The following is a 14,307-nucleotide window of genomic DNA, read 5'->3' as shown; positions in this document are numbered from 1 at the left end:
AAATCTACATTTGGCAATATCACTATTTTCATTTTACAGTTTTATGTTGACTATAGGAATACATAGCAGTCATAACACTATTTCTATTTACCTTTTGAATCAGCTACACAAGACTTGGCATTGGTGAAATACAGTCATATTGAACGAAAATACGATAATTTAGAGGTGGTTGGTACAATATTTTGCCCTAATATAACCTTAAATAATAGTAAACACCGCCGACAACAGGGCGAGGGCAGCCGATCGTCATTGGTCAAAGCCAGGGTATACGTGATTGCTCCTTCACCTATGACAAGCCCATCAAATTGTCCTCATGGCTTCAAGACTGCTTTCATGTTGTGTGTTTTTTGCAGTATGCAACAAAGAAAGAATCCTATGCGTCACATGCTAATTATTAACAGGTAAGTGGTTAATAAGGCGATGCACAAACACCAAACGATTTAGACAAGAGGACAAAGGTGATCTATATAGGAATTATACTAGAATGACAAGTATGAAAAAGAGATTTATACAAACATTTTGTTTATAATAAGGTATTTCTAACTTTTCAGACCAAGAGTAAACAATGGCCGAATTTGTTTGACTAATAAAGTATCTCACTGATTAGCTGCCACGACTATTTTTAACAACTTGCCTATTCTACTGACCTCCTTACACACGCACACAAACACACACACACACACACACACACACACATATATATATATATATATAGTATATATATTATAAATTTCATTTATTTATTATGTGTTTATGCATTTAAGTATGTATCATATCTGTCTATATATGTGTATATATACCGTATATGTATTTATGCATATTCTATCACCCTCTTCCCTGATGTCGAGGTATGAATAATAACAATAATGATGATGATTATAATATTAATAACAAGAATAATAATGAATATTAATGTAATTATTATCATTATGATTAATAATATCATTATCAACACTTTATGTGGCCGTGTGCATAGGAAAAACAATTTATGTTGAATAATGCATTTTTATTCATTGGCTAAATAGTGGTCTTTATCCACATAGATCCTAAGACCGTTTGGCAAATTTTGCGGATATCAGAACGATACTTCACGTATCCTTGAAACTACAGGGTAACAAAGGTTTTCACAGAGACTGTGTAAGACTTGATGCATATTTCAAATCAACAGAAACGTGGATTGCGCCATGGTACTGTATTACAAAATTATTATTCTCATTTAATGCCCATTCCTTAATTGTACTCTACTTGGGAGTTTGAATGTGTGAAAGAATTTAAGAATTCCATATACTACTGTTACTACTACTACTACCAACATGTGAGTCTTCATTTTCAAAGTATATGCGCGGGGTATCTTGTAACGTACGTCACTATAGACTGTGTGTGTCTATCTGTGTGTATATGACTTTGGGTATAAGTATAAATATACATAAATATATATATGCACACTCATCACACACATGTTTATATATGTATATATATACAATATATATATGTATGTATATAAATATGTGTATATATATACATATGTGTATATATATACATATATATTATATGTATATATATATCTATACTATATATATATATATATATATATGTGTGTGTGTGTGTGTGTGTGTGTGTGTGTGTGTATCTAATATATATGTAATTTGCCTCTAATATAAACGAAATAGTGATTGTCTTCTAACACTTTATTTCTTTTTTATTTCATTCATTAAGCATCAACAACTACTTCATATAGTGTCGCTCAAGTCATCTCAATGATTATCGATTTGACAATATGAGAACAACATCGGAACTAAAACTCTGGTTTCCTTTCGCAATGTCACAAGACTTAACGAAGGTCTTCTTCGGAAAGAAGCGACTATAAAAGCAAGATTCCGCCTTCCACCGGCAGACACTCACTCACAAGTGGCCACGGTGAACACCCACGAGCAACAATGAAGTTCCTGGTCAGTATATCAAAGATAGATATAGGTACTTGTAAATTTTCTCGTTTTTAATACGATAGATCAGAGCAGGCACAACATTATTTACCAGGAAGTTTGTTTGGGTCTTTTATGACAAACGGCACATTTGCAGTCGTCTAAATACTGCTTGCTACCCATCAAAGTGCTGACGATTTATCACGGGAAATTATTGGCTTGGAATATTGCTACTAATTTTCTAATTATTGACTATGAGGAGAAAAGTTCAAATGACATTTATCTCTTAAATAAGAAAATTTCTATAGAACTTCAAATGAGTACTTTCTGGTTTCCTTCATATACCAACGCTTTTAAGATTATGTGCTTAATAAATTCATTTTACTTACTTTCAAACATTTTCTTATAAGAGCTATGTGTTCTACGTTGATGATAATATGTCCCCACTTTAGCCATAAAATAGTAAAAGAAATAGTTATTAGTTTATTTTACTTATTATTAGTAAAATTGCATATTAGTATATGCAATTTTTTATCCTACCCCATACATTTTGAAAGGAGAATAATTTCACAGTGCTTTACAAAATTTCCAGGTATTTGTGCTGCTGGCGGCTTTTGCTTGTGCTGCTGCAATAGAAAAGCGAGATGCAGAGCCAGACCATGGGTATCGCAACTACTACCCTTACTACCCAAGACCCTATGGTTACAATCACTACCCTCACAAGAGATCTGCCGAGCCAGAACCAGAGGCTGGATACTACCATGCCTACCATTCTTATCCTCACCATCACGGAAAGAGGTCTGCCGATCCTTACGCCTATGCTGAGCCTTACCCTTATCCTTACCCTTACGCAGAACCTTCCAATAACTATGGCTACTATGGCTATCCTGGCCCATACTATGGTTAAGGAGAACTTGACTGCAGGTCTCAGTGGAGCATATATGTGGATTTTCTGTTGTTGCTGATTCAGAAGTGTTTCATGTAAAGACAAACGATTGAATTAAAATACTGCAAAACCTATTTGGTTTTTATTTCAATGATTTTTATATTGAGTTTCATAAATCATTGTCTTCCTTTCCTAATTTACTGTAATGTTTGCAATGGCGGTGACTCACCATGTGAGATTTGTTGCCTTGCATTTATGATATTACAATGATTTATAGTATATTACATTAATCTCTTTATAATGTGCATTCACAATCCATTGAAAGATCTCATACCAAACAGGAGAATGAAGGAGATTAACAATGACCTAATTTTTTTATGGGGAAAATCTTCATCAAGGGTGAAAAATATATGAGGTCAGATTTATTTACCTGAATAAGGGGCCTCATTAACTCGGGTCAAGATCTCACTGGAATTAGGTGTCACCAAAACTGCAATAGCAATATCGAACAAGGTTTAATAGACATATATGTCAACCTAAAATAAAAGGAAAATGAACAATCATTGGTGTTATGGTGTTATGTGAGAAACGTTTGTAATTTTGCAAAATACGTAGCAACTACGCAATGAAGTACACACACATGATAAATATACATACATACAAAAATATATATATATATATATACATATATATAGGTGTATAAATAAATATATACATATATATATATATAGATAGATAGATAGATATATATATATATATATGATATCTATATATCTATTATATATATATATATATATATATGATCTTATATATATATATATAATATATATTAATCTATATATATATTATATATATCTATATTTTTTTTTTTATATAATTAGAATATATATTATAAATATTATATATATATTATATATATATCTATATATATCTATATCTATATATAATCTATATATATATATATATATATATATATATATATATATAGGATATATATTACTATATATTATATTGATATATATTATATATAATAAGAAAATAATATATATATCTATATATATTCTTTTATATATATATTATATATATATAATTAATATATAATATATATATATATATATAATGAACTTGATCACGAAGTATATAAAACGTGATGCTATGTATAAATAAAGTTTTTGGCCCCGAAGGAAAAAATGAAAAAGCCAGATAGCCAAGTACTTTCGGTCCTGTTTGGACCCTTTACTGAGGCAAACTGATTTTACAAAGAACACCATAGTCAAAAGAAGGCTTAATATACAAACGACACTACCAGATTAGCCATAAGGGCGATTTTCACTCTACAGAAAGGAGGAACCGCCAGAGGCTAGCCACACCTTGAAGGATACCCGCAGTAAACAAGTGATTCTTCCAGAAAACAGTACATTTTTGAAAAAAAACACGGGAGCATATACAATTTAATATCATGAATTCTTACACAAATTTTCCCAACAAAAATTATTATTAATGAAAAGACGAAAGAAAATATAAATATATAAATATCGAGCAAGAGAAAGAGGGAGAGAGAATATCGAACCAGAGAGAGAGAGAGAGAGAGAGAGAGAGAGAGAGAGAGAAAGAAATAAAAATAATAACTATATACATGTGGGACTAATTTATTAGTTGTTCATTTATTTTGATAAATCCAATAGTTTAGTGGTTCTTGACAAAACTGACTACATATCACGCATGCATACTTTCCTAGAGGATGAAATAACTTACAAAAAACAAAAAACTCGCAAAAAATCCGTTGGACCAAGTAATAAAAAACTTTAATATCAATATCAAACAAATTCTTAAAGAAAAAAAAGAACTTTTGTGTAAGTTAACTGTAAAGTGTCCCCTCATTACCTTATTTATATGGCCTAGTCAAAACTCATAAGGAAAAACAAACCTATGCGTCCAATTATTAGTACTGTAGGATCAATTGCTTATAAACTATCTAAATATCTTACTAAACTGTTATCCCCGCTACTAGGAACTGTATCTAATTCACACATCCGGAATTCTCTTGATCTTGTGGAAAAATTAAATAACATTGTACTAAACCCTAGCGATATTTTTGTCAGTTTTGATGCATGTTCTTTGTTTACAAAAGTCCCTATTGACTCTGTGCTAGAATATTTAAGTAATGAACTTGTACTGCATGAATTGCCTATGTCCGTTAGTCACATAATTTCCTTAATTAAGTTATGTATTTGTGATTGCAGATTTATTTTTAATGGAGAGTATTACCAACAAATATTTGATATGGCCATGGGTAACCCTTTATCACCTCTCCTTTCAAACTTATATATGGAATTTTTTTGAGAGCCAACACCTCCCGAATATCACACTTATCCCCTTAAAATGGTACCGATATGTCGATGATATCTTAGTAGTCTTACCTGGTGGTATCGATGTAAATGATTTACTGTCTAAATTGAATAATTTAGTGCCATCCATAAAATTCACTGTTGAAATTGAAAATAACAATGTCATCCCTTTAGATGTATTGATACATAGAGAATCTTTCCAATGCAAATTCAGTATTTATAGAAAACCCACAAATAATTTAACATATGTACATTTTTCTGGCCACCATCTTAATATTAAAATTTCAATTTCTTCTTCTATGTTCCTACGTGCTTTGTGTATCAATATCTGGACCAAGAAATAGAATACATAAAAAAAGATAGGAAACGATCTCTGCTACCCACCTCATTTATTGATTTATGTTATCAAAAAGCTCACAAAAAGTTTTATAATGTTGCTATTAATGAAAAAGAAATGCCTAAAAATGTACTTAGCTTACCTTATTTTCGTGGATTTCAAACCATAAAATCAATATTTAAATCGTTTAATGTTAATGTAGTGTTCTCTTATAACAATACCATTAAAGATATGCTAATTAAGAATAGTCCCGTAACAAATAACAACATCATTTACAAAATTCCTTGTAAGGATTGCCCTTCGTTTTACGTTGGTCAGTCAAGTAAAAATTTATGTGTACGTATAAAGCAACTTATGTATTCAGTTAGAACAGCCCAGACTTCAAATGCGCTGTTTATCCATCTGAGTGAAAAATCTCACTGTATTAATTGGGATGATACCTCGGTAATTGCTAGATCTTAATGATTATGTTTCAAGAAATTTACTGGAATCGGCAATTATACAAATCACTAATAAAACAACCTAAATCTTAGTCTGGGAATGTACCATTTGGACCCATATATTTGTAAGATGTTTATGAAGGACCTCAAAATAAATGAACAACCAATAAATTAGTCCCACATGTATATAGTTATTTCTCTCTCTCTCTCTCTCTCTCTCTCTCTCTCTCTCTGGTTCGATATTCTCTCTCCCTCTTTCTCTTGCTCGATAATATATATATTATATTTTATATTTATATTTTCTTTCGTCTTTTCATTAATAATAATTTTTGTTGGGAAAATTTGTGTAAAAATTCATGATATTAAATTGTATATGCTCCCGTGTTTTTTTCAAAATGTACTGTTTACTGGAAGAATAACTTGTTTACTGCGGGTATCCTTCAAGGTGTGGCTAGCCTCTGGCGGCTCCTCCTTTCTGTAGAGTGAAAATCGCCCTTATGGCTAATCTTGTAGTGCCATTTTGTATATTAAGCCTTCTTTTGACTATGGTGTTCTTTGTAAAATCAGTTTGCCTCAGTAAAGGGTCCGAACAGGACCGGAAGTACTTGGCTATCTGGCTTAATCATTTTTTCCTTCGTGGCAAAAACCTTTATTTATATTATATATATATATGCATATATATATATATATATATATATATATATATATATATAGATATAGATATATATATCTATCTATAATCTATATATATATATCTATATATATATATATATATATATATATATATATATAAATATCTATATATATATATATATATATATATATATATATATATATATATATATATATCTATATATATATATTATATATATATATATATATAGATATATATATATATAGATATATATATATATATATATATATATATATATATATATATATTATATGTATATATATATATATATGTATTATATTTATACTAAATAATATGATTAGTATATATATAGATTATAGATATATATATATATATATATATATTATAATATTATATATATATATTATATATATATATTATATATTATTTATTTTATTATGTTCATTTCACATTAACCGTGATTCATATACATACACCTAACAATAAATTAAAAATTCCTCACCTGGACACGATTAAGAAGGTGACTCAGACCTTCGAAAAATCTAACCCATATGCATTTACTTACCCAAACACCTTAGCCAAATCCCTGATTAACGTCCAACAAAAGACATCTCCTAAGGACACAGGGGTTTACCAAATCCCATGCCAGGACTGTGACCAATCTTACATCGGATTTACAGGTAAATCACTTCCCCAGAGATTAATACAACACAAATGGTCAGTTAGGTATGGACAAGAGAACTCAGCTATTTTCAACCATATAAATGAACATAGCCATAGAATAAACTGGAATTTGTCATGTGTAATTTATAGTAGCAACTGCCGGTACAAGAGTCAAATGATGGAATCGATCTTAATAAAAGAGAGGCAGGTAATGAACATCTCAAAAGGATCATGGATTTCAGATACGATCGACAAGGTTTTCATTCAACCAACGCTTAAGAAGATTAAAGGAAGATTATCAGCGGGGGTGACCTAAATTGGCTTGCCTGTGGATGGACCTCTTGTATAAATACCACCTTTTCTGTAAACTTTTCTCATTCATCTACCTGATGAGGGAGACAGCAGTCTCTGAAATATAGTACTTTTCTCTCTATATTTTTGGTGTTTTTATGGGCTCCTTTTATTATATATATATATATATATATATATATATATAGATATAGTATATATATATATATATATATATATATATATATATATATCATTTAGAAGTACATTATATGTATCTATTATATTTCTAGAGTGTTTTTTCATAAAATACCTGTTCCACCTCTTAGTTAATATTCCTGAATTATTTTCTTAAAACTATCTCCTCAATAAGAATTTTGATAATTTAAAAAGCGTTTTTTGCCTCTCAAAGTTGTTTATGTGTTTTGTTTGCGACTCTTGAGTTTTTGCTTTTTTCGGTGGTGCCAGATTCAACACATCTCATACATGATGCACTGAAGTCCTACAACAAAACCCCAGTGTCTCATTACTGTAAAGGTGCTGTCATCTTTTATCATCTTGCCTCCTGAGTTTGAGCAAAGAAGTCAGTACTGGAGCTCAACTGAAGCCATACATTTCAATAATCTTACAATGAAAAATTTATATCTTTGTTTTTGGGAATAGAATTAAGGAGAAATGTTTTCCATAACTTTTCACTAAATTACAGGAATGCAAATCAGTGTACGAAATTTGCCTTTAATAGTTTGAATTGGCCAAACCATTTTCAATTTTAGAAGTAGGCTAGAACTAAAAGATGTAAGCTGACTTGCTCTAGCCATAGCCTCGCAAATTACCGAATGTTAACCTTGTTTCTTTTATTTACAATTGAAAATTAATCATGACAAATTGATAACACCATAAAAAAACTTAGTATGTTGCATGTAGAAAGCTATTGGTAAATTATTTGTACTTGGAAGGGCTCTTCATAATGTTGTCACTTATCTGAAATTTAATCCTATAATACAATTGTGTTTTTAAGCTTCAAGTATGTAAATGACACATGGAGGGTCATTGAATTGTTTCTGAGTATGGTCGATATTCTACATTTTGTTATATATATCCAAACGCCGTTATGATTTGAGACATACATAACGTTGCAGTAGAAGAGAAGGAACATTCTTGTAATTGCTTTATTAGTGGTGGACTTAGCTTTTTCGATGTTTACATATTATTAGTATGATTTTAAGATTTTTAGTGTTAATTACAAACATTTTCTTATTAATTTCAACTATATTATATTATCGATTTTACGCTATATGTTATTAAAATCGTTTTTTCATTTTTCATCATCAAGTATATCAAACAATTTCTTCAATTCTATTTATTAACTATCAATTGATATGCTCTACAGTTATTCATTTGTTCATTTGCTTGGTTTTATGTACAGCCCTCCAGCGGGATGATTCCCTCCATGGCGGGCTCTTGTACGTTTTCTAAACAGGTTGCTTCTTATATATTTTACAATTGTCCTTTCGTGTTTTCTCATCAAGATCGTAGGTCCTGTTGTAAATTTACACTCTTCTCGTATGATCTTCACTTCAGGCGGCATTTTGTTGTATAGTCTTGGTGCGCAATGTTCAAATGCTCTCTCGCCTGACTTAAGATTTGTTCTAGGTTCAAATACATACTTCACTTGCATGTCTGATCACAAAATTTATTTCAGGTCTAAAGAAACTTAGGCAGTCTCTTAGATATGTTGGTTCCCCATATTTTAGTGCTTTAAAGACTGTAAGATGTATTTTGTATTCTATTCTTGCTTTTACTGGGAGCCAATGTAGCTCGATCAGTGCCGCGGTTATTCTGTTACGGAACGTAATCTTTCATTAATCTGGCGGCTCTATTTTGTACTCCTTACAATTTTGTTAATAGGTAGTTAGGAAGACCATAGTATACGTAATGGTCATTTTGTTGACAGTATAATAATGGCCATATCAATAATAATTTAGATTTTAATGAAGCAGTTATGATTACACCATAATCATCTCTACCTCATTATTGTTGTATACTTGACTAGTTACTATGGTTATTATCATGCTGTATATAGCTACGGTTATGGCTACCTCTGTGCATATCATTGCTACTCTCTTCTAGGCTACGGTTACAAGCACTACCATCACAAGAGGTCTGCTGCTCCAGAGCCGGAGGCTGGAAACCTACCCTGTCTACAGTCCTCATGAAAAGAGGTCTACCGATCCTTGCCCTTAAGCTGAGCATTCATATGACCATGGCTGCTATGGCTATCCTTGCCTATTCTACCACTATCTCTCCTGTTACTGTGGTTAAGGAGGAGGACCTTACAACTGATTGCCCTGTGGAAGACTACGTAGACTTTCTGTTCCTTCTAATCCAAGAAGTGTACATTTATGTAAATGGAAACATCACGAATCAATACTGCACAAGAAATATGATTTTGATTTTCAACCCTCTCTTAATCTGAGGAAACATGAATCCATGTTAGAGACAAGGTACTTTTGTGTAGTAAAACTGATTTAAATGTATTTCTTTTAAATGCTGTTCACACAAAACGTAAAACTATTTTACTGAGAGTAATAGCTGCTAAGGACCTAGTATATTTAGCTTTTTGAAGCAGCTAATACTGATGCATTTACTTACAGATTTTACAATTACTAACCTAAACCAATACCGCACCAAAACCACCACCGCCAATTGTATTATTTATTTTGCTCTATCGTAAATGTAGTCCACAGAGCGAAAGCAAAATCAAAAGGTAGTTGTTTAGTTTTGTTTGTTAGTAGATCGTTGGCTAGGAGATCGTCCATAATTGAACAGCAGTCGTGCACTGACCTAGTACTATGTTCTTATCTAAAGTATTAGCTCTATAGCCGTCCATTTCCACATTTTGAATTATCATTACATACATACATACACATACACACACACACACACACATATATATTATATATATATTATATATATATATATACATATATATATATATATATATATATACGTATATATATATATATATAATATATATATATATATATATATATATATATATATATATAGATATATATATTAATATACGTATATATATATATTATATATATTTATATATATATATATATATATATATATATATAGTATACGAATATATATATATATATATATATTATATATATATATATATATATATATATATATATATATATATATATATATAATTCTATATTGGATCTAAAGGATCCATTGCAGAAAATGAGTGAGTTATGCATGGTTACGGACGGTAATAGTATATATATTATTAATATATATATACTATATATTATATATAATATATAATATATGATATATATATACTATATATATTATATATATATCTATATATACTATTACCGTCCGTAACCACTGCATAACTCACTCATTTTCTGTAATTGGATCCTTTAGAAGTACATGGAATGCATTTATTGCTTTCCTAATGTTTTCATAAAATAGCTGTTCCACCTCTTGGCTAATTTTTCTTGAATTATTTTCTTATAACTATCTCCTCAACACCAATTTTGATAATTTGAAAAGCGTTTTCTGCCTCTACAAGTTGTCTGTGTTTTCTTTGCGACTCTTGAGTTTTTGCTTTATAATTTTCATGGTACGTCCGTAGGACACGTCAGTGAAGAGGCATCGTGAAACTTCGAGGTGTTTTTGTGGCTTTAAGAGAAGGCCTCTCCAGTAGTCGTTTTTTTTTGCTGAGAGATAAATTAAATTAACAGATACGCAATTTTAGCTGAATAATAGTGAGCCAGGTGAATCCAGTATTTTCTCGAGAAGGCCTGCTTTAGTGGCTACATCCAAGGAGAGTTAAAAAAAATGATGTTTATTTTTAAGTATACAAACTCTTTTAATATCACTGACTTCTTATATATATATATATATATATATATATATATATATATATATATATATATATATATATATATTGTTAGAATGTCTTTTTTACAATTTTTTACTTTTTATTTTATCTTTGAGTGCTTCCTTTTTAAATATATGCTGTGTGACTTTAAGACACCGCGTTGAAGAAAAATCGTTCAAAATAATGGAAGCTCATAGAGTATGAAACTAAAAGAACGCTCTTTGATGTATATCAGTTTTAAGTGCTATTTGGAGTCATGAGCTGTGAGAACATGACAAGATTATATTGGAAAAAGATTTATTTCTTCCGTTATCTAATCTAAATTAAAACTATTTTTTCTATTTTGTCTGCCAGGGAAAGCCACTAGAATAGTCGCCAATAATGATATTATGTTGAACAAGGCGTGATCCGAAGTCCAGCTTACTCAGGACGCGTGCAAGATTTTCCCCTCACGCATAAGTTATAAACATTATATTTCAAATTTACTGTGCATTTCAGGGCAGTGTCTAATCGATTTTCGTCGACAAAATCTTACCAAAGTATCTGGTATTGATCGTATTTTGGAAAAAGCTATTTGAAACCACGGCCTAATTGGCAAAAATATGCAGTAATGTCTAATGTGAATTAATTAAGGCACTTATCAGAGTAAATCAAAGAAATGTAAAAAGGAGGACATTAGCTAATTTTGTTAGTTGGCACCCCAGAGAGAGGCTAGTTGTGACGTAAACTATGACATCAGACATTAGAACAGGGTTCCCAGTAGTGTGAATCACAAATATTTAACACCCTTTTAGAATAAGTATTAAAGGAAAGGCTAGACAAATCTACATATGACAATATCGCTATTTTAATTTTACAGTTTGATGTTGACTATAGGAATACATAGCAGTCATAACACTATTTCTATTTACCTTTTGAATCAGCTACACAAGACTTTTGGAATTGGTGAAATACAATCATATTGAAACGAAATACGATCATTTAGAGGTGGTTGGTACGATATTTTGCCCTAATGTACTTGGTAACCTAATATAATAGTAAACACCGCCGACAACAGGGCGAGGGCAGCCGATCGTCATTGGTCAAAGCCAGGGTATACGTGATTGCTGCTTCACCTATGACAAGCCCATCAAATTGTCCTCATGGCTTCAAGACTGCTTTCATGTCGCGTGTTTTTTTGCAGTATGCAACAAAGAAAGAATCCTATGTGTCAAATGCTAATTATTAACGGGTAAGTGCTTAATAAGGCGATGCATAAACACCAAACGATTTAGACAAGAGGACAAAGGTGACCTGTATAGAGATTATACTAGAATGACAAGTATGAAAAAGAGATATATACAAACATTTTGTTTATCATAAGGTATTTCTAACTTTTCAGAGCAAGAATAAACAATGGCCGAATTTGTTTGACTAATAAACTATCTCACTGATTAGCTGCAACGACTATGTTTCACAACTTGCCTATTCTACTGACCTCCTTACACACACACACACACACATACACACACATACACACCCATGTATATATATATATATATATATGTATATATATTATAAATTTAATTTATTTATTATGTGTTTATGCATTTAAGTATGTATCATATCTGTCTATATATGTGTATGCATACCGCATATGTATTTATGTATGTTCTATCACCCTCTTCCCTGATGTCGAGGTATGAATAATGACAATAATGATGAAGATTATAATATTAATAACAAGAATAATGACAATAACAGTAATGAATATTAATGTAATTATTATCATTATGATTAATAATATCATTATCAATACTTTATGTGGCCGTGTGCATAGGAAAAACAATTTATGTTAAACAATGCATTTTTATTCATTGGCTAAACACTGGTCTTTATCCACATAGACCCTAAGACCGCTTGGCAAATTTTGCGGGTATCAGAACGATACTTCACGTATCCTTGAAACTACAGGGTAACAAAGGTTTTCACAGAGACTGTGTAAGACTTGATGCATATTTCAAATCAACAGAAACGTGGATTGCGCCATGGAACTGTATAACAAAATTATTATTCTCTTTTAATGGCCATTCCTTAATTGTACTCTACTTGGGAGTTTGAATGTGTGAAAGAATTTAAGAATTCCATATACTACTGTTTACTACTACTACCAACATCTGAGTCTTCATTCATAAAGTATATACGCGGGGTATCTAGTAACGTACCTCACTATAGACTGTGTGCGTCTATCTGTGTGTATATGAGTTTGGGTATAAGTATAAGTAATATACATATGCACACACATCACACACATGTTTATATATATATATATATATATATATATATATGTGTGTGTGTGTGTGTGTGTGTGTGTGCGTGTGTGTGCGTGTGTGTCTGTGTGTCTGTCTGTGTGTTGTGTGTGTGTATTTATCTAATATATATGTAATTTGCCTCTAATATAAACGAAATAATGATTTATTATTAACACTTTAAAATTTCTTTTTATTTCATTCATTAAACATCAACAACTCATTCATATAGTGTCGCTCAAGTCATCTCAATGATTATCGATATGACAATATGAGAACAACATCCGAACTAAAACTCTGGTTTCCTTTCGCAATGTCACAAGACTTAACGAAGGTCTTCTTCGGAAAGAAGCGACTATAAAAGCAATATTCCGCCTTCCACCGGCAGACACTCACTCACAAGTGGCCACGGTGAACACCCACGAGCAACAATGAAGTTCCTGGTCAGTATGTCAAAGAGAGATACAGTTACTTGTAAATGTTCTCGATTCTAATACCATAGATCAGAGCAGGCACAACATTATTTAGCAAGTTTTTTTTGTTTTTTTGGGTTTTGTATGACAAACGGCACAT

General features: G+C 31.0%; 3 protein-coding genes across 3 annotated transcripts in view; 2 read left to right on the top strand and 1 right to left on the bottom strand.

Annotated features, from left to right (window-relative positions):
* Positions 1-14,307, bottom strand: part of LOC135218270 (uncharacterized histidine-rich protein DDB_G0274557-like) — a 60,881-nt gene that overhangs the window by 5,968 nt on the left and 40,606 nt on the right. The gene's annotated exons all lie outside the window — the stretch shown is intronic.
* LOC135218467 (uncharacterized histidine-rich protein DDB_G0274557-like) lies at positions 1,912-2,933 on the top strand. The gene is made up of 2 exons (XM_064254792.1): positions 1,912-1,949; positions 2,515-2,933. The coding sequence occupies exons 1-2, from the start codon at positions 1,938-1,940 to the stop codon at positions 2,827-2,829; spliced, it is 327 nt and encodes a 108-aa protein (XP_064110862.1). The 5' UTR covers positions 1,912-1,937; the 3' UTR covers positions 2,830-2,933.
* Positions 9,803-14,307, top strand: part of LOC135218586 (uncharacterized) — a 9,936-nt gene continuing 5,431 nt past the window's right edge. The window contains exon 1 of the mRNA XM_064254998.1: positions 9,803-9,901. Within this exon, the coding sequence (XP_064111068.1) occupies positions 9,803-9,901 (99 nt within the window). The remainder of the gene's footprint in view (positions 9,902-14,307) is intronic.

Source organism: Macrobrachium nipponense, chromosome 9 (genome assembly GCF_015104395.2).
Source record: "Macrobrachium nipponense isolate FS-2020 chromosome 9, ASM1510439v2, whole genome shotgun sequence".
In the NCBI taxonomy this organism is placed as follows: domain Eukaryota; kingdom Metazoa; phylum Arthropoda; class Malacostraca; order Decapoda; family Palaemonidae; genus Macrobrachium; species Macrobrachium nipponense.
Note: the sequence above shows the minus strand (reverse complement) of the source record. Positions and strands in the feature narration are given on the sequence as shown.